The 27,505-nt window shown below is 34.8% G+C and overlaps 2 protein-coding genes across 4 annotated transcripts in view; one reads left to right on the top strand and one right to left on the bottom strand.

The window, feature by feature from the left end:
• The window catches only part of CENPP (centromere protein P), a 121,342-nt gene that overhangs the window by 51,040 nt on the left and 42,797 nt on the right, over window positions 1-27,505 (top strand). The window lies entirely within an intron of this gene.
• Window positions 659-16,553, bottom strand: ASPN (asporin). 3 transcript variants are annotated; one of them, XM_071755510.1, is made up of 9 exons: window positions 16,277-16,553; window positions 15,371-15,405; window positions 10,970-11,243; window positions 8,925-9,037; window positions 6,624-6,837; window positions 6,194-6,304; window positions 3,939-4,032; window positions 2,356-2,494; window positions 659-1,154 (listed from the first exon to the last, which is right to left on the bottom strand). In XM_071755510.1, the coding sequence occupies exons 3-9, from the start codon at window positions 11,217-11,219 to the stop codon at window positions 957-959; spliced, it is 1,119 nt and encodes a 372-aa protein (XP_071611611.1). In that variant the 5' UTR covers window positions 11,220-11,243; window positions 15,371-15,405; window positions 16,277-16,553; the 3' UTR covers window positions 659-956. The 3 variants fall into 3 exon arrangements, with proteins under 3 accessions (XP_071611611.1, XP_071611612.1, XP_071611610.1); XM_071755511.1 differs by lacking the exon at window positions 15,371-15,405 and having other exon boundaries at window positions 10,970-11,138; XM_071755509.1 differs by lacking the exon at window positions 15,371-15,405 and having other exon boundaries at window positions 16,277-16,552.

Raw genomic sequence — 27,505 nt, 5'->3', positions numbered from 1 at the left:
ACACACTAAAGAGATTTTATTTAAAATACCCATTTTATGCAGTACTGTCAGTACTGAGAATCTGTGTGCTGACCTACGTAAGAAGTCAGAGCAGTTGTGTTCCAGCTATCTGCTTGCATTCAGCAATTTTAAGGTACTTATACTGATGAGGGATTCTTAACCCATGTGATGTCAAAATACGAAAAAGGAAAAATTAAATTAGAAACATGATTATGTTTTTTATAGGTAAAAGAAAATATTTGTGCTGGCCTAAAGGGAGTTTAATAATCATTATTATTAAGCTTGAAGCATATGATAAATCTTGAATCCTACTTTGTAATGTTCAGAGTGTATCAAATTCTATTGACAGGAAGACATTTCCCTCTTAAAGTTGCAAGAAAAAATGCCAAAAAGTTTTAAAGATTTTTTTGCATGTTAGTTCTTTATAAGAAACCTGGCTTTATCTCACTTAATAGATTGCAAAAATATGTTCTAGTTAGGCAACAGAAAACCTCACAATACTGTACCTTTTTATTGCATCTTTGGTGATTATCAAAAATGTCACAAAAAGTTCTTGAAGCCTGCTAAATTTTTTTTTTTGCAACTTCTTATTGTGGAAAGAAGTCCACAATTCCACTTGATTTCTAAAATGTACTTGAAAGAAAATGTCAAAACTATGTGAATTATATAAAGAATTTAATGTCTATAATAGGAAACATCAAATATAGTTTCCAGTTCTATTTCCAAGTGTTCTTCTGTAATATATAAAGGCTTTCGTTTAAATTATTCAAATGTAAGTTGAACACTGTCAAACAATACAATAGCTCCTACTAACATATTGTTTCTAATTAATTACCACTGAAATAGTAAATACTTTGTAAACTGGTTAAATAGTGTAAAATTTACATTTTCTTGCAATTTCAAGTATTGTAGAACTGATTTGGACAAGTTGCTTTTTGAAATTACCAACTTTGATATCACTTGAGGAAATTTCCTAGTTGCACGCTGTTTCTGGCTAAAATGCAACGGAAGGTTGAAGGCTGAACCTCCCAGTACTTGACAGGATTATTGAAGAGGCTTATACCACTGTATAATGCTTTCTTCTTTCTTCTTCCTGTTGGGCAGAAGTCATTCACTCCCAGTTTTGCAATATGATTAGAATGGAGGAAGACGACCTGCAGGAGTAAGAAATAGTTAAATATCATGGTTAGTGTGTAAAGGGGAAAAACACTCAACATTCATTGGCCTATAAGTAACTGAGGTTTGCTGTAAGATCAGTTGGATGAAAACCTTAATAGTAATATGATTAGCAAGTGTAAAATCTTTAAGAAATGTTTCCCTCCTGCTACAGTGTCTTCTAGAAAGAAAAGTTAATATGGTATTTTATCAGTGTGTTAGAATAATTTTGCTTTATTCTTATTCTCCTAAAATACAGTTTTATATTCTCTTGTAGTAAGAACTATCATGATGTAGTATTCAATTTTACCATAATTCTAATTGTCAGTGGTTTACTATATCTTAAAAAGTAGGTTCCATAAAGGTTGATACTAGTAGGGAATTATCAGGATGGTTATAGGGATGTATCAGTCTGATGCTGATGTAGCTTAAATCAGTAAAACTAAAAAGTGCCTGTACAGTAGAGTTTAGAATTTAAGTAGAATAGTATATATTGACAATTCTTTTTTATGTCTAATTTTACATTACATTCTAAGCTGATATTTGAGTTGTTTAGTTACGTAAGCATCTTAAAAGATTTTCCTTTAATTGGAAATAAAATGATAAGTGGCAAGAAAAGAAATTTAGAGGTAAATCTTTTACCAAATAGTTTATCATGTGATCTGTCATCTATGCATTTTTTCTGTTTCCCCAAGCTCTGTTCTGCTCCGTATTCTAGGGTATATGTCATTTTATAAAATATATTTGATTTTAATTGGTGTTCTAGAATTCAGAAAATTAATGCGTTGTGAAAGTATTTTATTGTAGAATTTACCTGGTTGTAAATACAAATTCTAAAATCTTACCTCACTATTTCAGCCTCATAAATAATTTTCTTCATATTTGAGGCTTTTCACATGGGAATGGAAAAATTTCTACTCTGGTTTGTTAATATGGAAACTATAACAAATCTGTAATAAAGTTTCTGAAAACATTTTTTAGGTGCAGCATGTTTTCATTTGTTTTTCTATAAAGTGTTCCTGCTGATTGCAGTTCTTTATTTCTTTAAATATATTTATGATTTCAGGTTATCTGTAGTACTGGAGTCACATCAATTTAAATATGACAATTATGTTTTTAACAATGTCCTAATCATTATGGCAGTGTGAAAGTCAATCATAGCAGAACTTTTACAGATTTCTATTAAGTTTAATATATGACCTGCAGGTACTTCAGTTCAGGTAATCCAGGAGGAACTTTCTTGAGCTTATTTTTTTCAAGATGGATTTCACGTATACTTGGTATGTTGGCAAAACTTCCATTTTCCACATCCTTGATTTTATTATTCCCAAGGCCTAACCTAGAAATAGTACAAAGAACATTTAATTAAAGATTAATTGAGATTCCTGGAAGCATTGAAGAACATACTTTGTATTTTTTAGAGATTGAAATACACAGGAGTAGGCAAAGAGGGAAAAACAGAACTGGGGAAAGATGATGTAATCTTCCCTGCAATAAGAAAAAAAACCCACCACTGATTTAACAGATATTTTTTCTTCTTAATTTAGTATTCCCTTAAAGGACAGCAGATAGCATGATGTAAGCAATTGTCCAGCTTTGCATGCAGTTTTTCTACTTCTAGGTACAAGTGTTAAAATGATAAACATCAACCAATCTGCTTGTGAAAGAAATCATGCCCTATTATCAAGTAGTATAGCTATAAAGTATATTCATAGTAATAAAAAGTGCTGTTATATAGATATTTATATATATAAATAGCCAAAGAAGAGCAAGTATTGTAATGCAACAGTTTTATATATAGATACCTATGTATATAGATATATAGAGAGCTTAGTCTAAAACTTTCTGTTTTGAAAATAAGCAGGTCTGCCTTCTTTCCTACTTCCACATTCTGTTTAATTTGGACCTCTAGATTTTTTTGCTTCAGCCTGCATTGCTAGGAAGATGATTCAGAAGGTGAAGGCACAGGTCAGATCAGAACTGCTCTTTCCATGAAACCTGCAACCCCTTTTTTCTCTCCTTTCCTTGATATCTTCAGAAACTGAAGTTGGTATCTAAACACAATTTAGTAGTTGCAGTGCTGCTCAGCTGTTTTCAGAAAATTTGACTGAGCTTTACAGAAAGAGCTTCCTTCTTTTGTCCTATGTTCATTCATCAGCAACATGCCTTTTTTCTTTTTCTTAAACCCTATCACATTTGGAAACAGTTACCAAGTTGTTTCAATTACCAGCTACTGTATTTCTTTCAGGCAGTTTTCAGGAGGTGACTTTTCTTGTAATTGACCAGTTTTCCCGCTTGTTTGTGTAAAGAAGGTTTAAATTCCCCTTTTACTACCATCCCTTTATTTTTCTCTTTGGGGTTCATTCCTGTACACTTAGGCCTCCTCTGGAGTTAAGAAGCTATTATGGATCTTAAATCCAATATATTTGGTTGCAAGAAAGGTATTCTGTTCCTGAACTGAATATTATTTGGGGTTGCTGTGTATCTCATTTTAGGGGGTAATTTTTGTGAGATAGTTGACCATGAGCTGAAATGTCTGAACCTGATAGGGATCAGGCTAGAGAAAAATACTGAATACTGTTGATAAATAATGTGACCTCAAAGGTTCATATATTCTGTGTATGAGATAAATATGCAAGGCTTAATTGAGGCGTATTAGTACTAGCATATTACGAGATACCATAGAAAAGCCAGATTCTATTAACAAGAAAAGCATTAAATAAGAGGGGGGTCACGAGGTCTGACCTTTTATCCAATACAAGGATTCTGCATTGGAATTTTACCTCTGAAGATCTTTGTACCGGTTAAAATCTTCAAGTTCGATTGCTGTGATCTTGTTGTCATCTAAATGAAGTTCTAGCAGACTGGAAGGCAAATCTGATTAAAAATAAATGCACACTGTGAGTGAAATAAGCCAACTCGTATTTGTTGGTGTAATTATTGTATTCCAAACAGCTTCTTTCCTTTCTGTTTAGGGTTGGGTGAAAAATCTTGGGTAAGGGGGTTGTCTGCATCAAAAAAAAGGGTATTAGAAACAAATGAAAAAAGAAAGAAGGAAAGAAAGAAAGAGAAAGATGAATATAATTTGATTGAAAATAGTAACTTTGAAAAAACAAACAAATGTGAAAAGCATATTGTAATGCTAATGTTCCGGAGTTCCAAAATTTGGTATAATTTTGCTAGCTTTCTTTATAATGGCTCTCACATGGTATTGGTTAACCTGCCAAAGGTGTAAATTGTATTTTATGTGCAGTTATCTGACAGTCAGTAGTCAAAAATCCAATTCTGTGCAACCAGTGATCTGTCAGTGAATGGGTTAGGAGGTGAGGAATGATTTTTACATCCTTTTAGTGAGGGCAGACAAAGATAGTCACAAGTTTGCATCTCTATTTGCTGATCTCATGTTCAGTTTTACAACCATCTGTCTAGATGGCACCCTGACACCAATCAAAACAAACCACATATTGTTACTAATAGGTCCTGGGAGATCACTTCCCCTTGCCATTGGTTGTATCTTTACAAGATGAGTAAGAAACCAGTATGCTTTGCAGTCTGTCTGTATGCCAGCTGACATACTTTGGTGAGTGTGCTTGTTTGGGCTTTTTTATACTTTACATTCCACTTCACAAGTGGATTCCAAGCATTATTCCAAGCAATATTAAGAGGGAGGACTACTGATCTGTCTATTTTGGATTTGAAGTGCATTGTATAAGTTACATTTTTAAAATCTTTTTATGTCATGGTAACATTTGCAGATAGAAGGATCTAGTAACTTAGTTTCCATTCGTGTAGAATGTATTCACCATGAAATCCGGTTTGTTTTGTTTATGTATTTGTCAGCACATATTGGAGCTCATAGTGTTTTTCCTTGTAGGAGATTTTACTGTCACACAGACAAAACCTGATAATTTTATGTATGTTTGTATAAGTGATAGCAGATGCATCATGAGGGTACTAGAAGAATATCTTATTTTTTGTGTTGGGGAGTGTTACCATAGCTAAGCTTCTGGATAGTTTTTGATCTTAAAATTCCCTAAACAACTGGTGTGAGATGATTTTGTTTGTTGTTGGGATTTTTTTAGTATTCTTTTCTACAGGGATGCTGTTCCCTATATATGTGTACAAGAAGAGATTAAATTTACTAAGAAACATATTCTTTATCTAGATGATCCAGAAACAGGATCTTACAGGCCAGAACCTCGTTTCCCTGTATGTTAACGAATGGTATGGTATTATGCTTTGTTTCCTTCCTTTTTCTCTTAGGTAGTAGTATTGAGCAGCTCAAAATTATGAGAATTTGGTTAAATACTATGGTGACCTATAGAAGCTGGAGTGTTGCACTGAGTTCCTTTGTCTTATTTCTTTGTGTGTGGAGGCCAGTGATTTGAGAAGTTAGTGTTTTAATTTATTACTACTTCCAAATCATAAGTTAATTGTTTTATAGGAAGGAAAGATTTAATTTTATAGTATGTTATGCTGAATTTTAAAATCTTAAAATTAAATTTCACTTAGCAAACTTTATCAAAAGATGTGTAACATACTGTACTTAGGTTTTGCAGTAAGGTGGTTATATTGCAGTGCATATTGGAGCTACAGAGTTGCTTGAAATGTTTTAAATTTAAGTTAGAAATTTTGCATGTTCTTTTTAAATACATAAAGGAAATGGAATTCTGTATCCCTTGTGACTTAGATCAAATACTTTCGTTGTAAGGATTTTGAGAGGCTGATGTGAAAGATACAAAATGACATCCTATTATTTTCTTCACATGGCTTCTCCTGAGAAGAGTCTCTGGATAACTCTGAGAGGAGTGGACTGCCTGGGGAGGTGAGGCAGGAGAGAGGGCTGGAGAGCAAGCACACTTTTGGGATGTAAGATTAGTTACTAGAGTGCAAAAAGAAAACTAGTGCAGGAAATGCTTTGATAGTAATGAAGAACACAAACCAGCATCTATTAACATCTTTATCATATAGATATTAAAGCATTTTATGTAGGACTACCCTGGTATAGGTAAAATGGCAAAGGTAAAACAAAACATACCTTTAGGAATTGAAGTTAATTTCGCTTCTGCAATTCTTATATGGTAGATATTTACTCCTTCAAAAGCACCTGGTTCTATTCCATCATTATTAAGAGGATTTGCACTCATTTCTGTTGAGAGGATAAAAAAACAAAAAAGCCCAAAACAAACTAGTTATGGCAGAGGGATTTTGTGTGTGTTTTAAACAGCTGATTTCTTTTTTTTTAATGACTTCTGGTATTTTAAGCATTAATTTGATTTCCTATTCTGAAGGGTGGACAACACAGATTTCAGTGACGAAAGGCTCTAACTTGGCTTGCAGGATTACCAGAAACTTGAAATTAGATTGTAAACAATGTTCCACAGCACAGGTATCTCTTTAAGAAGAAATTATGTATAGTATGTTACATTTTGTTAAAGACGTTTTTTTTCCTCGTTAATTGGACTTACCTAAAACATGTAGGGACTTCATTCCTTTAAATACATCCTTGGGGATTTTCTTGACTTTATTAGCATGAATTCTGAGCTCTGCTAAAGTTGTTGGTAGGTTAGTTGGAATCTCAGTTAGCTGGTTATGGGACAAATACAGTCGCCGTAGCTTCTTTGTTGGTTGAAAGGCTTTAGGATGGATTTTGTATATTTTATTGTTGTTCAAAGCCAGTGCCTGTGAGATATGGGAAGAGAAATACGAAGGAAAATTCTTTATGCCAGAGTGTTATGATTATAAATTTTAAGTCAAGAATTTGATATGTAATTTAACAATTAAGTATTTAAATATTTTATTTTTCCATCATACCAAACTTTAGCGCTTGGGCATTTCAGCTGATGGTGAAAATCAAAAAAGAACTTGGAAGCTGGAGCTAGAAAAACTAGTCAGAGCTGACAAAGTGCCAGTGGGTAATGTGAAGAACTGGCAAAACATTGTTTGTCTTCATACATTTTGTGGGATTGTTTAAGGTTTATGTTCTTTTTTGTTGCTGTTCCTTCATGCAGACAAATTCTGAAAACTGTTTCATCATTTATTTCAGCATAATGCTGAAAAATAAAAATCTGAATTTTTAAATCTGAATTTCTGAAAAATTAACATCTATAAGACTGACATACAAACATGAATTAATACCTTGTTTGCTAGAATTTTTCAGCACCTGTGAATTTAAGTCTCTTTCATACAGAATACTAGTCCTTTTTGGGACTGTTTTTTATTCTTGGTTGTTATGTATTACGAGAGCACTTGTAGTGACTTACTACAGACAACAAATATGAGTTGTCTGAAACTAGGTTGAATGTCAAATCACATCTTTGCATTTCCACATCTAGACTATTCATTTTAGTTCATTTTTTACTTCTCTGAGCTCTTGGTAAGTCGTCTGCTTTCTGGAATTGTGGGGGGAAAAAAGTAGAGCAAAACAGAATCTTTTTTTCCAAGAAAAAATGGGACTAGCTTAAGGAAATAAACAGGAAATGCTTATTCTTAATCCAAGTTGCCATCTGTGCATTTGCTAAGTATACTAATATTCAGAGAAGTTGAACAAAGTAAACTTTATTTTTACTAAAAGCACTGTTAGACCTTGGCACAAATTAACTGATAGGAAAAAAGCAAAACAGCTCAGAGCTCTCAGCTACCACATAATTAAGTGGTTACTCTAATATCTAATCTGGTGATTGCTGATGTATTCCAGTGACTTTCTCAGTCATGGGAGGTTACTTTCTGTAGTATCTTTTATACTGAGTGTAAACCACAGTCTATGTGTTTACCTTAGCCTTGCTGCTGAGACCATTCTCTAGCCAGACATGAGGCAATTTGTTGCAAACAATGAATTTATATAGTTCCTATTTTTCTCTCCTGCCTTAGACAAAACAATTAACAAGGACATTCATAAACACTTAGATGGGATAAATTTTCAGTTCTTGGTCAGAAACCAAATAAGACCAAAAAGAATTTGTTTTCTATCAGTTTTGTGAGTGTTTCGTGTCTTTCTAATGCCTAATAGAATGTGGTTAATTTGCTATAACTGAAGCAGATTTTTCATTTTTACATTGAAAATTTTAAAACTGTCAATATTCATAGGTACTGAATCTAGCCCAATAAGTATCCCAAACCAGATTTAATCTACCTATCCAGGCTTCTGAGTGTCTTATTTTCTTTTACTATAAAAAGGAATTATTGTGTACTGTAAATATCTAGATGTATCACTAGCCACTTATACTCTCTTTAATGCTTGTCTCCATGTGCATACCTGAGCATGTTAAAAAATACTAGTAAGGTGCTTGACTTTTTTCAGTAATTCATTGTTGGCTTGTTTTCTGTTCAAGACAGTTGGATTTGTAACATCAGTTTCAGTGGTATATGTGGCAGCTGTATGACGTGTGCTTTTGAAAATACTTCTAAAAAATATTGTTCTAGTTCTTCTGTGAGATGAAGTTCTTTCTGCTAAATTACAACTAAGCAGATATAAAGGGAGTGTTTGTCTTGCAGCCTTGAAATGTAGAGAGTGTTTCTTAGCCTGTTAATGACCAAATAACTCTTGTAGATATTTGTAGCAAGATACATATGGTTTCTGGATGTTGTGGAAAGCAGAATAGTTCTTACAGCTCAAAGAAATTTGCTTCTTACTATGTAGGAACAGTCAAGTATGTGGGGATTAGACTCTATGGATACTACTGGATAAGAAAAATAAAATTGTATTATGAAAGTATCAAAATATCTCAGATTGCTGAATAAGATTTCGAACTTTTAAACAAAAAGCTTACATAGAGCGATGTGAGTCCCTGGAGATCGTTTTCCTTGACCTCTTTAATTTTGTTGTTTTGAAGGTCAATCATACGAGTGTCTGGCGGGATGTTGCGAGGTATGGATGTCAGGCCTGTTATATGTAACATAAACAGAAACATTACCTGCTTGTATGTAAGTCCAATGGCATTAGCTGCTAAAAACACAGTGAGGTTGTTGATGAATTAGGATGGGAAAGTAAATACAAACAGCCATAAAGCAAAGAATAGAAGGAAACATTCATGAATGAGAGAAACTAATTATGTAAGAACATATCACACAAAAATGTGTGAAAATTTTCTGGAGGAACTGCTACTACCCATCATCATGAGAAGCTTGAATGGAGTGCTCAGTGCATGTTCCTACCATCTGTGAAAAAAACAGCCTCAGAGCACAGGTTATGCTACAAGTAAAGTGCTTAAGTGCCTGGTGAAAGCCACCCTTAGAGGACCTTGGGCAGCGGTTCTGTGGTCAGGAACTGGGCTGTTGCAGTGCCTTTGAGGAATTTCTGCTCAGTGCTTGGATGCTCCTTTTAACTCTGCACTGGCCCATCTGTGGCACAGGCACAGTTGCTTGCATAGCTGTCCAGTTAGCATCAGAGCTGAGATGTTTTTGATAAAAGTGAACAAAAGATGGTCTTCCAGCTGCCAGTACTTAATTACCACTGGTAAAAATCCCCCAACTCAGTTAGTTGTTCGGTTTTAAAAACACTTCAGTTCGTGCCCTTTGAGATCCTGAATCAGCAGAAGGGACAAGTGAGGGACAGTAACTTTCTTTTCAGTGGTAATGCTTATGCACCGGTTGCTAAATGCGTGTCCAGTTTTTTAACACATTTTTTCACAATTTTAGTTACACTTATTTAAAAAGGATGTCTATTAATAGGGTTCTTTTCTATGTGTGAGCTCAAGCGATTTGCATTCTGTAAACCAGATGCAATAACCACAGCTTATTGTTGTCAGCATGAGTTAGATTTCTTAAAAATGACACTTTTTAAAAAAACCCAGCAATTTATGTATTGACTAAGACCTGAGGAGCCTAGGATTAAATTTAGGATGGAGGCAGAGCACTGATGAGAATGAATGTTGTTGTTACTGTGCTAGTGGTAGGAGTGTAGTCCTTTGGTTACCTTGAATCATGGGAAAATGTCAATGAATCCTAGTTCAAAGTGGTATGGTTAATAATTCATATTTAGGGAATAGTATCTATCTGCAACAGTGGCAGTAGCAGATTTGCCTTTGGTTAAAACATTATCAGTGATACACACTTCATTGGAAGTTAAGTGGAGCAAATAGTTTGCATCTCGTTTATGTGCTGGTGATAAGCTTCATTGTGGGTTTTTTTCTTTTTTCTTGCCATTTGATCTATTGCTTTTAACTGTGAATGAAGTACTTTAGCCATAGTCTCTTTTGAGAGTGGGGACTAAGATCTTGTCTTATGCAAACAGAACTTACAGCAAACTTTTGTGCTTCCCTGTTTTGAAATAACTTCACAGCAGTAAACAGAACAGGAGAAAGTGTTACTTAAAATGTAAATGCAACCATTTTTGCATTCTATGATTGTTCTCCTAGTGGATAAAAAAACAACAGTGCAGGCTATATGTACTTATTAACCCTGATAAGTATTCAGTTTAATAGTTTTACAGTCATTTGTTACATATTCTAAATGCCTCTCCATTCTATGTTGTTATCAATAGTTCATTGCTTTTGGAAGTTGGTTGTACCAGTTTATTAATTTTCTAAACTGATGCACATAAACTAGGAAAACATTTATGCTGTAAAAAGTGCTGGACACAAATTAGTTTCTGGACATGAATTATATATGGTTTGCAATCGTAAGTGAAAAGATATAAGCTCCTTTCCAAAATGACTAATATAGGAATGTCATCCTGCTTTGGCAGAGGGGTTGGACTCAACCCTTACCATTCTATGGTTCTGTGTGAATGCAAATTTTGGACCTGTAGAATTCATGTTTGAAGTGGAAGTTCCTCCAAAGCAGTGAAGGAACAGACAGACAAATTTCTTCTTACCTAGGTCAGAGCAATGGACAACTCTCACATAGCACTGGCATCCAAAGGGACATGTTGGGAAAAGATCAAAAGGAATCAGTGGCATAATTGGTTCGGTGGTTGGAAATAGAGAATTGTCATCATCATCATCATCATCTTCTTCTTCTTCCATATCCTGGAGCATCATATTCTTTAGAGTAAAATATGAAGGACCAGTGAGAGGTTTGGCAGAGCACAAGGCCAAGAAGAGTAGGAGTGTGTATTCTTTCATATCTTCTTAATCAGGGTAGCCAATCTTGAAGAGGAAAGTAAACAGAAAACCCAAACACATGAATCAGTGCATGTGAAACAGCAAATAAAGGTATTGAACTTTTTACTTCATTCACTGCTACAGTCTGTGATTCTGAAAAATGATCTGTTAAGGTTTAATTAATTTATGAGATATGAAGAAAATTAAAAATATTATTTACAATACAGTATTTCTATTAGTCTTATAAAATTGTTATAATAAGTACTTTCAAAATATGAAGTCATCAGACATTAATGCCATATCAAGGGGTTTTTTTAGTTGACTTTAAAAAATAGTATCATTTGCTTCACTCTTTGAAATGTAGGCTTTGGACCAAATTTTACCAGAACTTGGAATTACACATTTGTTTTATTTATTTTTAATGGGGTACATGGCCATATGTGGATTGCTTGTCTCTAGAAAATATGGAAATAGTTGATTATCAATACATAAAATGCACTCATCACGATACTTCTGAAACACTTGTAATTAAAACCTTCTAATTAAACCCTTCTAATCTGCTAGGCAGACAGCTGAAAAGAGCTCAAAATGTGCCTGGCTTGAATTTAATGCCAGAAAACTCATCAGCTTTATAGGTTCCTGTAGCTTGAAAGTATCTTCTGCAGTCAAAGTCCTTCAGTCTGGAAGAGAGAAAGATGATGGATCAGTTATGTCAGGTGCAGTTACTTTTTTTCTGATGTTATTGAGAAAAATACACAAGTTATGGAAGACATATAAAGTGGTTTTTTCTGTAGAAAAACTTAGCAGACTGCCTCATTAGAGCTGTTCATTCCATTGCATTCAGCTTCTTGGAGTTCTGATTTTTTAGCCCTGACAGGGCAAAGGAGGAGTCTGGTCTTACAGTGCAGTGTGTTACCTGAGGCAAGATGATCCATTGGGCAAGACTCCTTTAATTACTTTCTATATACTCTGGTTTTAGTCTAAAGATAGTTTTTTTACCAAAAAAAATAGTAGTCCTATAAGACTACACAAAAGGGATACAGAGATAGTAAGAACTGCCACAGGATGTTTTGCAGCTCTGTGAGAAGAGACTGCACATCAGCCCTCAGATCTCCAGTGTTCCCCGACAGAGCCCAGTTCCAGAAGCCATTTGCACACTCTGCAAGCCAGGAAGGGCTGTCATAAATACTATTATGCATATGCTGTTTATAAAAACGTTTCTATTTAGACTTCTGTAGACCTCATAAATGTCTGATGATGTATTTATAGCTGAAAAATAACTTTATGTAGGCATTTTGTCATTGTTCCTTAGTCACAGATGGAGGAGTTGCAGTGGTTGGTACTGGTGCTGACTTGGCTTATTCAGAATTCTGAGGTTTTGTTTGCATTGCTTTTTCCTAAATGAGGTAATTTTGATCTTTCTTGTATATGGGTCTTAACAGCATTAAATGCTCTATGTTGCATACATTGCTACCAAAACTGTACAGGCTTCAGGGGGTATAAGAAGATAAAAGCATTCAGATGACAAAACTCAGCCTACTGAAAAGCGTGCTGTGACCTCTTCCCCCCCAAATATGAGTCTGAAAACAGAAGAATGTTATTCTTTGTAGGTATTCAGCATAGAACTGTAAGTTCAGGAGGTATTGTAGTCTTCCAGGTGTGTGCTCATTTGAGTACTGTAATCTTTTACTGATTTAGCAATCTCTTAGAGAAGCTTTCACATATACTTTCCTTTGTGTTCAAAATAACGTTCTCTTTCAGTGCTCCTAGATAAAATTTTATAGCTGTCCTTGCAATCCTATGCAATATGATTTCTTGATAGGGTCTTTGAATATCAGCAGTGCTGGCAACAAAATGTGGAACCTACTTTTGTCTGGAGAGAACTGCAGTCATGCCTGGCTGCATACCTTTGGAATGTTTGGCCCTTTCAATTTTGTGTTTCAGCCTCAGCAAAACGGTCAAAAATGTCCAAGAATTCAGTCATCCCATTATGTAGGACATGAGGAGTCTGAAGCTTTTTAGACTTCAGAGTTCTTATTTTAGGACAAGTGCTTGAGGATGAGTTTTCACACATGAGCACTCAAGCTGGTCTTCTTCCCCTGCCTGCTTGGGTATTAAGTGAGAAAACACTCTGTGCTTTATTCAGTCTTGTGCAATTCTTGCATGGAGGATGTCAAGTGCCATAGTGCATGTATCGTGTCTTGGGACATCTGGTTTCTAAGTCCTCACTGACTTCTGATAGGTACTGCATTTATGGTTTCTTAGTATATCTAAAGAATAAACTTTCTTGTATTTTCCTGAAATTCTTCTGAAATTGGTGCTAAGAAGTCATCTTGTGAAACAATTTAAAAATCTGTTTCCACCTGTAGCAAATGAATTTCATCTTCCCTTTCAGATATTAAAAAAAAAAAAAACAAACCACATTTTTTTAAACCATGAAAAGGTTGAGACTGTGACTGGAGTAGTGGTGAGTCTGAACTCTTGAAAAACACACGTTTATCAATACAATACTAGAAAAGTAATGTTGAAATATGTAACTGAGAAGATATATTGGTCTAAAAGCAAGTCTATACAGAAGGGAGCCTGAGTTATGATAAATTTTTAGGACAGAGAGAAAGCCCTTGCTTCATCTACCCATTCTGCCATTAGGAAATCAGTCCTTAGCACTACTTGGCTCTGGAGTTAAGGGTGGTAATCAAGTTTGACTCCTGGTTTGAATTGGCCAAGGAACTGCCAAAGAATTTATTCCAGAAAGCTGGATTTTTTGGTGGTTATTTTTTTCCTTGGCTAAGGTTTTGAATTTCACAGTAAACAGATGTTGATAATTCTCTGTAGAAGCGCTCTGACTCTATAGCTCACCTCAAAGAACTTATCAGATTTTAAGCATACAAAAACTTAGAGTAAGACAATTGAAAGAAAATAAAAGCCTACAATCCAAGATCCTACTGGTCTTTCTAAAAAGACTTTCTTTGTTTTATCATGAGAATTTTATGAAATGTTTAGTAGTTTCAGAAAGTACAATTCATGAGTACAGCTCTACTAATGGTTCACTGCTTCCACTTGAGGCTGCTTCTGCTCCCAGGTTCACACCTTCAGGTCCCTCACAATGGCTCTTCCATTGAGGCTCTTCACTGAGCTGACTGAACTCACTAAAACAGCATAAAACTAATGTGTGCAAGAAAAAAAATCCAACACATTTTTTCCGGGTAAACAAACTGAATCAGTCTGAGCATCAGAGCCAGCACAAAGGAATGGGTGGAACAGCTTGGTCTAGGGGGACGGAAAGTTAAACAGAAAGAGAGGGAAGGAGAAGAGGTGGGACAGCCATCCTTGACATATGCAAGCTGTTAGGCTGTGTTTGTTATGTTGACTAATATCCTGAACCAGATGGTTGCTGCTTGGATGAAGTCTGGCCTTGTCCATTGTCACTTTTGCAGACCAGAACATTGAAGATGAGGTTGAGAAAGTATAGCAAGTTCAAGGAGGACTCACATACTTATTTACTATACATTCTTTAGAGCAATCCTACTTTTTGTTTCAGTATAAAAAGCTTCTGAAGCACACCTTCTCACTGGAACACCAACCATCCCAAAATGAGGTAATTGAATATGGAGTGTACACTTCACATGTAGAGATGCTGGAAGTCTTGGCTTTATTTCCTGAAGTACTTGGCAATCCTAAAATCACTGTACTAGTTGTTTGGGATGGATTTATCCTCACTAGTGTGATAATCTTTCCCAAAACTCATACTACCGAGCAGCACGCGGAAGATAGGAGCATCTTATACTATTGGTTAGCATAATACTTGTCATTTATAAGAACTTAAATCGAGGTGATGTTGCAGTATGTTAATATGATTAAAACCTTTTAAAGATTGTGTGAGATATTCCCACCTGGTAATATTCCTTGTTATCATTATCAGTAATTCTGTGCCATGGAAATACTGTGCATGAATTATGGGAAGAAAAACCACTTTCTATAAGAAAAGAAATTATGTTGTTAATGTGGGCTGTGTGCATTAAAAAAAGGAAAAAGATAAAGTCTGGATTCCTTGGCAGTTGCCTGCCAGTCCTGCAGCATGTGGGCTTTGTCACTTTGCCAATTATGATTCTGAAGGAGTTAAAATTTTAAGACTTAAAAAGACAATTATATTTAGAAATCACTTCTGTTACCGGTGTACAGCAGCAAATTTCCTCTGGCACTGTTTCTGCAAAGGAAATGTTTAAATGACACAGTGGTGTTCTTTACAGAGGCAAAGAAAAATCCTTCTGTTGATTAATAACACAAATCATTGCACTGTGCACAGATTTTGTCCAAAGAAAGGCAAGACCATAGCTGTTTTGAAAGCTGTATTTAAAAATAGTTTGGTTCTATTAGTCATTGTCCCATTCCATAAATAAAAGTTTATGTTTAACTCTTTGTCTATTCTGTTGATTTACTTGAATTGCTTAAGAAAACAGGAGTTAATTTTGGGGGGGCAATAAAATTACTGAAGAAATGATTCTGTCTTGAGAACTAGTCCAATACTGAAGTTATGCAGTATAATAATGAATAGCATGTTTACAAAGTAAGTCAAATTAGGGAGTATTTACTTTGTATGGAAAACACTGCTTGACTCCTGTGTTACTGAATAGGATCCATGAACAGTTTTAGTTTGTAGCTCATTTAGAGTTCACTCTTTCATATGTCATTTTTAATTATTTTGCTGATATGCACTTTCAAAGAAATAACCTCGAATACCCAGTAACAGAAAGTTAGCACTGAGTTCTAACTATAAGAACTGCTGTAATTGTAGGGTAGATGTAACAACAGGAAAAATTTTTGTTGTCAGTTGTTACATCTTTCTGACAAGTTTAATAGCTAAAAAATTCACTGTAACTTGTTTTTTGTTTCAGCCAAGATCTAGTAAACACAGAATTATTTCAGCTGCAAAGTAGATTTTCAAATATTGCATAAGAAAAAAGTGATACTTCTAATCTATATTACCTGACATTATTAACCTGCACATAGTGACTGACATCCTGTTGCTTAATTCTTTATTGCTATTTAAATAGAATAGGTATTCAAGCTGGACATACCTTTCAAGTTTGATAGTTCTTCTGGAAGCACTGTGATAATCCACCTGAGAGCTCTATGTCCAGTTATTTTGTATTAAAAATAAAATTAAGAAAAAGTAACTTAGGGTGAGTTCTGTGAAATGGAAAGTAAATATAAAGAAAAATTGCACTTCCAAACTTCTTGATCCTCCTGGCACTGTGGGTGATACCAGACTAAAGTGCTGCTTCAGATTAGCCCATCTTAGTACTGAAGAGTGATATTAAGACGACTTGTTACCACTCATATGTTTTTCATCACTGCCTGTATTACAGCCAAAACTTCTGGCTTAACTCTAGACGTCTAGTGGAAGGCTTTGTAAAACCTGTAGTTTAATAATAGTTGACATCAGGCCATTGGAAGTACAGTGAGGTCCATTTCAGGTCATTCCTACTGTGGAATCATGCTTCTTATTTAGGATTTCATTACCTATTATTCTTTAAAAAGTGTGAGTTGAATAAGGGTATAAAAACATTAGACAGTGGCAGAGTAAACCAATAGTCTGTAGTGATCAGCATGTTGCCAATCCTTTCTAAGGTTGTAAAATTGGGACTTTGTTGTGTATTATGTTTAAATACTACATCTTGTTTTCAGTAGACAACTGTTAGGCTGGGAAAGGTGGTTCAAGAGTGTGAAATGGTGATGAGATTCTATTAGTCAGTAGAATTAATTTCATTCTGTATGAGAAATTAAGCATATCTTTTATTAAAAATAGATGCAGTATTTACAATATTCTGTGATAAGGTTGAACTTGAGCTTCAGACAGATTCTTCTACAATTTGCACCTAGTTATACTGTTTGTACTGACATGCCAACCATAATATTTAGAAACTGCGTTATTCTTGTTTAGCTTGAGTAGGCTGTCTGTTTATGTGTACTTCAGCAATGTAGCACAGATTTGGTTTACCTAAAGCAGAAGTTTCAAAGTAACAGTTTGCGTCTTAAATTTACTTTCCTCCCCCCCCCCTCCCCCCTTTTTTTTTTTCCCCTCCAAAATTCCACACACAGATGATGTCATCTGCTTCCTTATTAGCTCCTTACTCTGTTACTGGTCTTGATGCAGAAAAATAGCCTGGAAATTTGTATATATTTTTTTAATATATGTGTAATGCAGTGCTGTTTGCAAAATGAGGTTGCACCTTGGTTATTTTGTTGACTCTTGCTTTCTTAAGGAAGAAAAAGATACTACACAAAAACCTGAAACCTTGGTGCTATCATGCCCAACAAGATAAGGCTTGTGTTAGCTGCTGCTTTGTTTTTTCATGTGTTCCAGTTTCAGTAGCATAGATAAATGATGAAATAGATTCCCCTATCGCTTTTCCCAGGGAATAAAATTGCAGTTTCCAAAGTAATTATATTCCCACATAAAAATCTGAAGGATGATCTTAAATTGTTGTAATATCAAATTGCATATATCTACATTCTTTTGCCTGCTTTTAGAAACCAAAGCTTCTGAAGCAAGCACTCCCCTGTGTTCTGAATAGCTTGGTTTGGATGCATTTACTTGAGCAAATTTGTATTAAATTGCAGTGTAAAAAAAAACCTCCAACACTTTTTTGGATCTTTGATAGAAGAGAGGGGCCTGAGGGTTGTGATGTAAATGTCCTGGTTCCTTCTTTTTCACTTCTCCTTTCAACAGTAAAGTGCTGAATCAGCTGCTGCAGATGACCCTGGTTTTGCAGCAGTGCTTCCTGTTCCTGATGTTTAGCCAACATCTCAATTTTTGGTGAATACTTATTATTATGGTGGTAGGAATACATTCCTCTGTGTGTAAGGTTTGATATAGCTATACTACACAGTGAGGCTGACACAGAGTGGTAGTGCCTGGAAAAAATGTCACCCTCTTATCTTATAATAGATTTTGTACAATGTGTACAGTATCAGTATGGTAGAAATAAATATAGCTCACATTGACGTGCTGTTCTTGTAATGAAAGTGTTTAATATCATCTCAAGACATGGATTTAGTATTTTGATTGTGAATACAACGAAAATAAAATTCACAGAAGTCACCTTTTCAGAGCTTTTGACTGCCAGGTTCCAAACTTGAGATGTTAGCTGTTGATAGCAATAGTGAAAACTAAAATAGACCTTTAGTTCTCAATCTAGTTTATGAGCCTAAATATTGCAGAATATTTCCAATTTACTAAAAACTAACTACTATAGCAGAATTCCTCTCCAGAATCACTGTTTCTAGTACAGTTAAGTTTTTGGACATGGTCTTTACATGAGCCAGGACATAATGGCATCTGGTGGAGTTGTGAATGAAAGTTGGAGTGTGCAGAAGAATTGATGCCAGGCACTCAGGTCAATGTTCTCCTTACCTTTTAGGATAAGACTGCACTGTATCTATATAGAATATGTAGTAGCTGTTCAAGGGCTGTAACTGCAGCCTTTCAAGATAGGATGCTGTTTCCATGGCTAAGTTGTAAAGCAATTGATTTGAGGTGATGTGGTTGACAATGCTATTAAAAGAAAAAATAGTATCTTACTGGTTCTGCTGCTCTGTAATAGAGAGGTTTTGCTTTTCAGTAGTCTGATAGAAAAATGTCTGTCACAGTAGTTTAATCCATGATGTTGGAATATTAGTGAATAGAGATGCTCTTAAATAGAAAGTAATTCGAGACTATTTTCCTTTCAAGTCAATATATCCGTATTTTCTGTTAAATACTATGTATTTAAAAAAACTAAACATTTAAGTGAGGTCAAACTGTTTGCTCAGACTTTTCAATTACGTCTGTTTCCACCTATGAAATAATTAGTTGAAAATGAGAATCCTCTCTTAATTATAAATACTGCACATACATAACTCTTATGAGCAGTGAATATCAATTTCTGAGGCAAAGGACAGGAGTATATCTGGTGTATTGTGGTTCAGAATGGTGAAATATGCAAATTAAAAAAAAATTGGATGGTGCTTTATATTTAGCCTTACCACATCAGTGTTATGCAATGCTATCTTGATTTCTTTATTAAAAATGTCTAATTTTATTACTTTATATGACTGAGCCAGCATACATATGCTTACATTGCACATGCTAATGCTTACATTGCAGTTCTTTTTCTTAAGCTGATCATGTATATATTTGTTACTGTAAGGCAAACTAAGTACTTTTTCATTTTCTAGCACTGTTTATAAATGTGGGTTACATAAAGTGATGAATCTAACATCAACTGCACAAATCTGTCTTGGAGACTGTCCATCACATTTCAATAACATGACATATTCCTTTCATGCTCACAACCAGTCCATGTGGAGCGCAGTCACATATTTCAGTTTTAGCTAAGTTTTGGCTCTTCCCAAGTTGAACTCCACCATTTAAGCTAACAGAGTATAGAAAAATTATTCTTTAGCTTCTGTAGTTCATCTTGATTCTTCAGTATTTAGATGTAAATGTATAGAAGAATCAGTAATATTTATTATCATGCTTTGAACTAACTTTCACTTGTTGATATGTGCATATTTTTTTGCATATTTTTGACAGGTGACTTAGAAACTGCAACAAACAACTATGGTTTCGATGTGCAGTCAAAATCTTTAATCCCTGATGTTTATTAGCAAGTTATCAATATTAAGGGGCAATTCTTAGCTTGCTGAATTGAGAGATCATGTACAAGAGGAGCTCTAGCATCAAGCAGGCTTTTACATGCATCTATATGAATATCAGGCTTGTCATGTGTTTTGCAAGATGTGATTTGGAATGACTGGAGAGGTACAATATTAATCTGGAGAGACAGATCTCAGTTTTTCCCCCTTGCAGATGGTTTATGTTGCATTAGGCAAGTCAGTTAACTTCATTCTACCTCAGGCTACAGATTTCTTTGTGTGGGAGTGCTAATTTAAGAAGTCTCCAGCTCTCTTGATGCTCATCTCCTTGGTCTCGTGTCAAGGTTTGTGCACTTCACTGGATCAGCAAACTACTCTGCCTGAAAACTTGCCTGATGAATGGTCTTAATATAGTTTCTGTACATGTCAATTGTTAGGCTTGCTTTTGATGCTGTTACAATTTTGGATGATGTTACATGGTATTTTTATGGAATATGGGTATTTATCTGCCTTACAGACACTGGAAACACCAGACATTCTTTCATGGAAAATCAAACAGTAGTTAAAATGAAAAACTCTGCAACCCATGCCAAACTACTGAATCACTGTGATAATAAATTCTAAAGGAAAATTCTCTCTTTCAGAATACAAACTGGACTGAGCACAACATTTCCTAATAAAGAATCATGCATTTGTTCTGCCAAAGTTTAACAATTATTAAAAAACCTGATCACCTGCAAATGCTGGTTTGTTTTGGGTTTTTTTCCATTTGTCTTAACAAACAGCACGAAAAACATGGAAGTGTAAATGAGTAATTTTTCTTATACAGACTGTTTTGCTTGGACTCATTTTGTGGTAGGCTGTTAGAGAAGGAGGCAGTAAATACCACACATATATAATACAGTTAATTGATTACATTTGCACTTCTATATCTAATGAAGACCATGAGAAAAGTAACTATTTCTAGGAAGATCCTCAAATTAAATTTGCTTGCAAATTTTGAACCAGAATTTGTTACTTCAGAATAGTCAAAATGAAACTTTAGGAACATTACCGATAAAAAGAAGGATATTATCTCAGTAAAGTGATTTTCCTGCCATATCAATAACTTAATCCACGTACTCAGATGTGTGTGTTTTGCTCCTGGGGATTCTATAGAAGGGTCTCTTCTGTGTCCCATTGACACAACAGCAGTAACTGTCATGCAGGGTTGGGTCTAATACTAAATACATTGGGAGGCTTCTGAAGAAGTCTTCTTTAATCATAGTTAACCACTGCTGTTACAGCATTAATATTTTTTCTCATAATTATGCTATTATTAAATCATAAGTATTGTGTAATCTGCACTTATTTTTCTAAGTTGGCACTTAATTAAAGCAAATGTATTATCTTTTTTTTTTACTTACATATCATAAAGCAATTTTTAACACTCATTTTTTTCCCATTTTGCCTGTAGGGGAAAACCATCAGCAAGCATAAGAAAAAAGTGAGCAAATATAGAAATTAATTGTAAATTAGGGAAAGCCTGAGGGAAATTATTTGCTATATGTAAACAGATCTAATAACTGTGCTGTTAAGTCTGCTTTTTCACCAGTGAAAATATGTTGAGGTTCTGCAGCTGTTGATACTCGCTGTCCTTGTGTGTTAAAAAATAAAACTCATGTATAAAGTAGCACAGTCATTCTTGGGATTATTTCCTCTTTGGTTATGTAGTATTGAAAAAATTTAATGTGCTGCAACCCTGACCACACACATGGTTTCTGTGGTGTAGGCAGCAAAGGCTGGAGCTGGCTGGAACTAGGGATGAACTCAGTCTCACCATTGCACATGCACTGATGTGGTGGGGTAGGTGATACAGCAGAGTTGACAAAAATTATAAATAAAATTGGAAGATAAAAGCTTATAATCTAAAAAACCACAGAGAAACTAGTAAAGAAACTAGAATTGTCTGTGAGATGGCTTATAAACTATTTTCAAAGGTATTATTTTGAAATACAGGAATGCATAAGTTAGGATGTTTGGTTCCCTGGATGGTTTTGCACTGCTTCTGATCACAGATAGAACTTTTCTAGATGGCAGAAATTACTTTTACCACTCAGTGGAAATACTTAGGTAAATTGAAAGATTTAAGCATTTGCCATAATTGCATATTAACTTGCAGTATGGAAAATGAGTTGTTATGGGTTTTTTGTAGAACAATTTGTAAAGAAGAGGCTATTATTTTTTTCTCGACTGCTTATATTCCACAAGAGAATTTCCATCTGGCAGGCCTGCAGCACTACGTTGTAGCTTTGACTTTAGAAAAGAAGCTTACTTAACAATGTATAGCTTTACTTTTGTTAAACAAGCCAGCTACACTTTGGTAATTTGTAAGCATGTTATACATATTGTGGCTATAATTTCTCTCTGTTTTGTAACTAGTTAGAAATGCATTTCTCCTTGCATAAAGCCATAGGCTGTTCTTTGCTGAGGAGATTGGAATGACATTTAAATCATCTAAAAAAGAGAATTAATGTTTCTTTCATTTAAACTTTCATCAGAGGCTAACAAAATAGCCATCAAAATTAATGCAGGGTATAAGTAATACAGATCTATTTGAACCCACATATCATCAAGAAAGAAAAAGAGAATTATCTTTTTGCCTTTCCAATACAAAAACTAGTTTAGCACGAAAGAAATGAGTGGGTGGCAGGTTCAAACCAAAGGTAATAAAATATTTATGGTTCAGCTGTACAAGAAAGTGTGTAGTAGACTTTAATGTTTTATATAGACCCAAAAAAGTAATTGGTCTATTGAAAGAGGAAAAGTCTTGTTTCCTGAGTTCTTTGTTACAAGAGCCAAACAGTGCTGGAAAAAAATGGAAAAATAGTTCCCCCTTACAGACTGGTAGTGAAAAAGTTTTACTGAAGAAGTTCACAGTCATCTTCCATTAGAAGCAAGTAAGCCATATGTATTTATGAAGAGCAGTCATTTGAAAAAGGATATGAACCATGAAATATTCACGATGGCGGCTCCGTAACTATGAAGTTTTTTAAGGAACAGAATGTGTGAGGCCTGAGGAGAAAATGTAACAGCATAGCCAGCTTTCAGGATTTTGGAGAAACTGCTGTGAAAAAGATAAAATGAATTTTAATCCTTTTTCCTAATTTTGATCCTTAAAAAATACCATTACGTAACTCACTTAAAAGATTGTTGTCTTGGTTGATAGTGTTGTTGAATATCTGATATTTCCACAGCTGCGTTCATTATTATTCCTTTGAGAAAAATATTTGTTATGTGGAAAAAAATAAGTCAGCTTTTATGTATTTTCCTTAGGAATTGCTATCAGATGAAAGATTCCCACAGAGAAACATAGATAATTTCAGTAATACTCCATGCAAAACATGCAGTTTTTTGTGTGTATGCTCACAGTGCTGGACACTTGGAATAGAAGTTCTCGGAATTAACAGAACAACATCAAAGTATTTTGTAGAAAACAGTACATTATTAGTGGCCTTAATAATTCAGTTTATCAAAGCTGAGCTAATGTAAATAATAGCTGAATTTGGCAGCTGTGAATTGCACAAATGTTTGCATTCAATAACTGTGGAGATCTGTATCCTGCACAGAGAGTTAAATACAAAGGAAATTGAATTCTACCGAACTACAGTGGCTTTAGGAAATTCCTTACATAAGGCTATTAAAGGAGAAATTATAGGGTGTTTTTGGTTTTTTTCTTAGAGGAGCTCTTTAATTAATGCAATTATTAATCCTTTAATTTACTTAATTCTTAAATCCTTGGAAAAATATCCATTTAATGAATGGAATCAGGATGACTCAAGCAGAGAACATTGTTTTAGGGAATTCACTCAAGTGTTGAGTATTTGTTAAATTGTAGAGACTACAGGGAATGTGTCCATTCTTGCTGGCAAACTCCTAGATCTGGATTTGAAATGCTAGGCAAAAACATCACTGGCAGGGAACTGCAGTCTGGGTAAGAGAGAAGATATTTCCTTTTTCTTGATATTAATACGGTCTTCCAATTAGTTGTAGTGTGCAACATTTCCCCCAGCTGAAAAAAATTACACTTTCTGAATACAGAGCTTTGAAGTCAATGTATTCCGAATGTTTCTGAATACAGAGCTTTGAAGTTACCCATAGGACTAAAACTCTCAAATGAATATTTGAAAATGAGTAAAAGTGCCTGCTTCTAGTCATCAGGACAAGGATTCCTAGGTATAGGCCTCAGTGAAAGACAGAGCTGTATGTAATACAGATCAAACCATAGCTCTGCTTTTTTGTGGGTGACTGACATAGAAAGATTCATGTAAGCTGTGTGGTAGTGGCAGATGAGATTCCTCTTCATTTGTATCTTGTACTGTCATGGGAAACTGGATTCCTTGGTGGGAATGTGTAAGAGACATCCCTGCAGAGAAGAGGCAGTGGTGTGCTGCTCCTAAAACTTCACAGCAACGACCAGACTGTGTATTAGGAAACTTTATTAACTGTGTTCACAGGCTAATAAAGTCAGTAAGGACTTAATGGAAATGTGCAGCAGCAATCAGGTAGAGCTGTGTGTAATGTACATGAGAGCATAAGGACAGCTGTAGTGGATCAGATCAGAGCCCACCCAGTCTTGTCCCCTGCCTTTGACAGTGACCAGAAAGGGTGCTGCACTGCACGGTGTTCCTTTGCTTTAAGTTTCCTTGAAGGAAAATTAAGCTGTGTTTTTAGAGCAACTGCTTCATTTAGTTTTGAGACTGATCCTGAGGTAGTTTGGCTTTTTTTATGCCATTCCTTTTAAGACTGATCTAATGTGATTCAGCTTAGTTTTTTGTCACACACATTTACTGTGTGATAAAGTTGATGCTATAATGCTAGCAAATCTGTTAATTTCATTTTGCTTTACAAACTGGAGTATTTCAGTATCAAAAAATGGATGATAATTTAAGATGAATTGCTTTATGGCTGTGATCAAAAATTATTTATGTGGTAGTCGACTATGTTATGCATAATGGTATATGAATGTTTTCCCAAAGGTAATTTAATGACATAGTAACTGTTGCAAACTGTTCATCTTGCATCATATACGATGGAAAATATTTATGAAAAGTTCTGTTTGATATTCACTATTCATTTCTTACACTGAAAAGTTAAAAACAGTGCTAAGCCTTTATGGGTCTGGCCTGATAGAATATGAATGTGGAACAGGGTGTCTGTAGCAAGGCACGTTACATTTGTAATGAAAGTTTGTAACTGGATTTTGGGAACACTAAAGCAATGTATTTCCTTTGAATTTCTTCACAGCAGTAGTATCAAAATTGATAAATATAGCTGAATATAAATAGCTAAATATATAGCTAAATATATTTGAATATATTCAAATACAGCTGCTTGATGCCTGAATTTGTATAAAACTTTGGAGTTCTTTGTTAATTTATTAGGAAAATAACAAGCTAAGTTCATTTTGATCATATGATCATTGCTTAATGTGGAAAAGGAGGTCTGTTTAATACATTTTAGAGTTTTGTAAGTGATGTCTTGACTACTTTTAGAAGGAAAAAGTGTTCCAACATTTTTCCACAATGTTTTGGGCCTTGCAACTGTACAGAAGTTGTTGACAACATTAAATCAGAGCTCTTATTTCACATGCCCGCTGTTTTTTCCTCATTTTAAATGGTTTTCAGTGTGCCAAGAGAAGTAAAATTAAAGCCTTTCCCCTTGAAATGGAGAGTTTGGGATTTAATGGTAACTAGCTGTAATAGAAGGGTAATTTTACTAAATAAGCAACAGCAGCAAGAATCTCTTTTGTTCATTAGGAAATAGGAATGTATGTCTACTGAGTAAGTCAAACATGTTATTATGAACAAGCCTTTTTGGATGGATGTTTATACCTTTTTTCACTTTTCAAGAAGACAGTAAGACTGTTTTGCAGGGTTTCCTTCAAATGAGCACAGGTTGCATGGTTGACTGCTCTTTCTGGTCCACTAAATCTTTAAATGCTTCTTCCATGCAAAACCAAATTGAAAAGTAAGTCTGTGAAAAAATGTTCACTTTCCAAAGTAGACCTCACCTCTGTGGTTGAGATGTTCTAAAAGATGGTCACAGTATCATTCTGCCCCCCCTTTTAAGCAGTGCTTTGGTCTGAATTTTTTGGTCTTCCAAAACTTGAGGGGTAACTTTGGCAAGGGCTGATGATATAAAAGTTGGTATTAAAGCACCATATGCATATGGATGCTGCATATTCATTTTTGCTTTCTGCATTTAAGGAGTGAGCCTTTGTTGATTGTTTCAGGCTCTAAATCCAAAAAGGATACAGGCAGGACTCTGTGGTTACATTTCCAATGAGTAGAGATTTTGAAGCTTACTTAAGGAAGATTCAAGCTTCAAGAACATCAGATACTGTGTTGGTCTACAAACTTATAATCTTATAATAAAATAATTATAATTTTGTAGTCAGAAACTTCTTTTCTTAAAACTACTCCCCATATAAAATCATCAGGTTTATTGTGTAGAACTACTTTGGTAGTATTTTCTCATGTTTCAAATATTTACTGCCTGTAGTCTGCTCTCTGAAAATCATATACATTAGAATATAAACATAGTACTATGGGAGAAGAGGAGAAATGAGAGAACTTCTGTGCATCTACTCAGATCTAATTGTTTGTCAAAACAGTTACTTGGCTGGCTTAACAACCAATCAGAAAACATGTACTTGTGCTACTTTCAGACATGTTCCTAGTGGGCATGGTGATTTTTTCTGGATAGAATGTTGAACTCAGTGATCTTAGAGGTCTTTTTCAACTGTGTCAGTTATGTGATTCTGTGAAAAAATAATTATTTGCTCATATATGTTTTAGAGAATAAGCAGTACCTGTAGACATTTTGTGTTGAGTTAAACTTCTGTGTTTTTATCCTACTGGTGTCCAAAGATTCTGAATTTTTTCCTATAGCTGCCTTGCCCAAGAATGGAAAGGTCTTTTCAGTGTCTCAGCTTTAGAGTGGTGACAATCCAATTTACTTTGTTTATAAAATACTTGAAAGCTCAGTGTTAAAAAATAGTGGAATTATTTTATAAAAAAACCCTTTTCACTTCCAATTAGTTGGTGGTTCCAAAGAGTGACCAGACTTAAACTGCTTGCATTTGACATATGGAAATGTTCTCCGAGTTTAATTGCCCGTGCATTTCTTAAGTAAGTAAGCATCCAGTTGTTGCATATCCTTCATCCCTTGGCTCTTTCTCCTTCTTGGTCTTTTGCTACTGTTTTGTTCTCCTTCCAAAATGGTTTTCCTTCAGTCTCTGTTTTACTGCTGTTCCATTATATTTGCACCATAACTTTGCTTTGGATCACGTTATGTTATTGAGTGCATCTTGTAGGAACAACTTACCACAGAGTACTTTTAGGCAATCTTAATATTCATTGTATTGACTGACCAAAGGAAAAAAATCTTACACGAATGACTTGCATAAAATTCATTATGATATCTAAAATTGAAAAAGAACATATGGGAGAAAAAAAGTGTGGTAATGGTAACAATAAGTCTTTAGCAGGGCTATCCCATGCTAACGCAGAAGAAATTTCTTAGTGTGTATTGTAAGTATGAATGTTTTAATAGCTATTCTGTCTGAATAAAAATAATTGCAATAACTGGGGTTTGCTTATATTTAGTATAAGAATGCATAAAAT

Source organism: Heliangelus exortis, chromosome 12 (assembly GCF_036169615.1).
Source record: "Heliangelus exortis chromosome 12, bHelExo1.hap1, whole genome shotgun sequence".
Classification (NCBI taxonomy): Eukaryota; Metazoa; Chordata; class Aves; order Apodiformes; family Trochilidae; genus Heliangelus; species Heliangelus exortis.
Note: the sequence above shows the minus strand (reverse complement) of the source record. Positions and strands in the feature narration are given on the sequence as shown.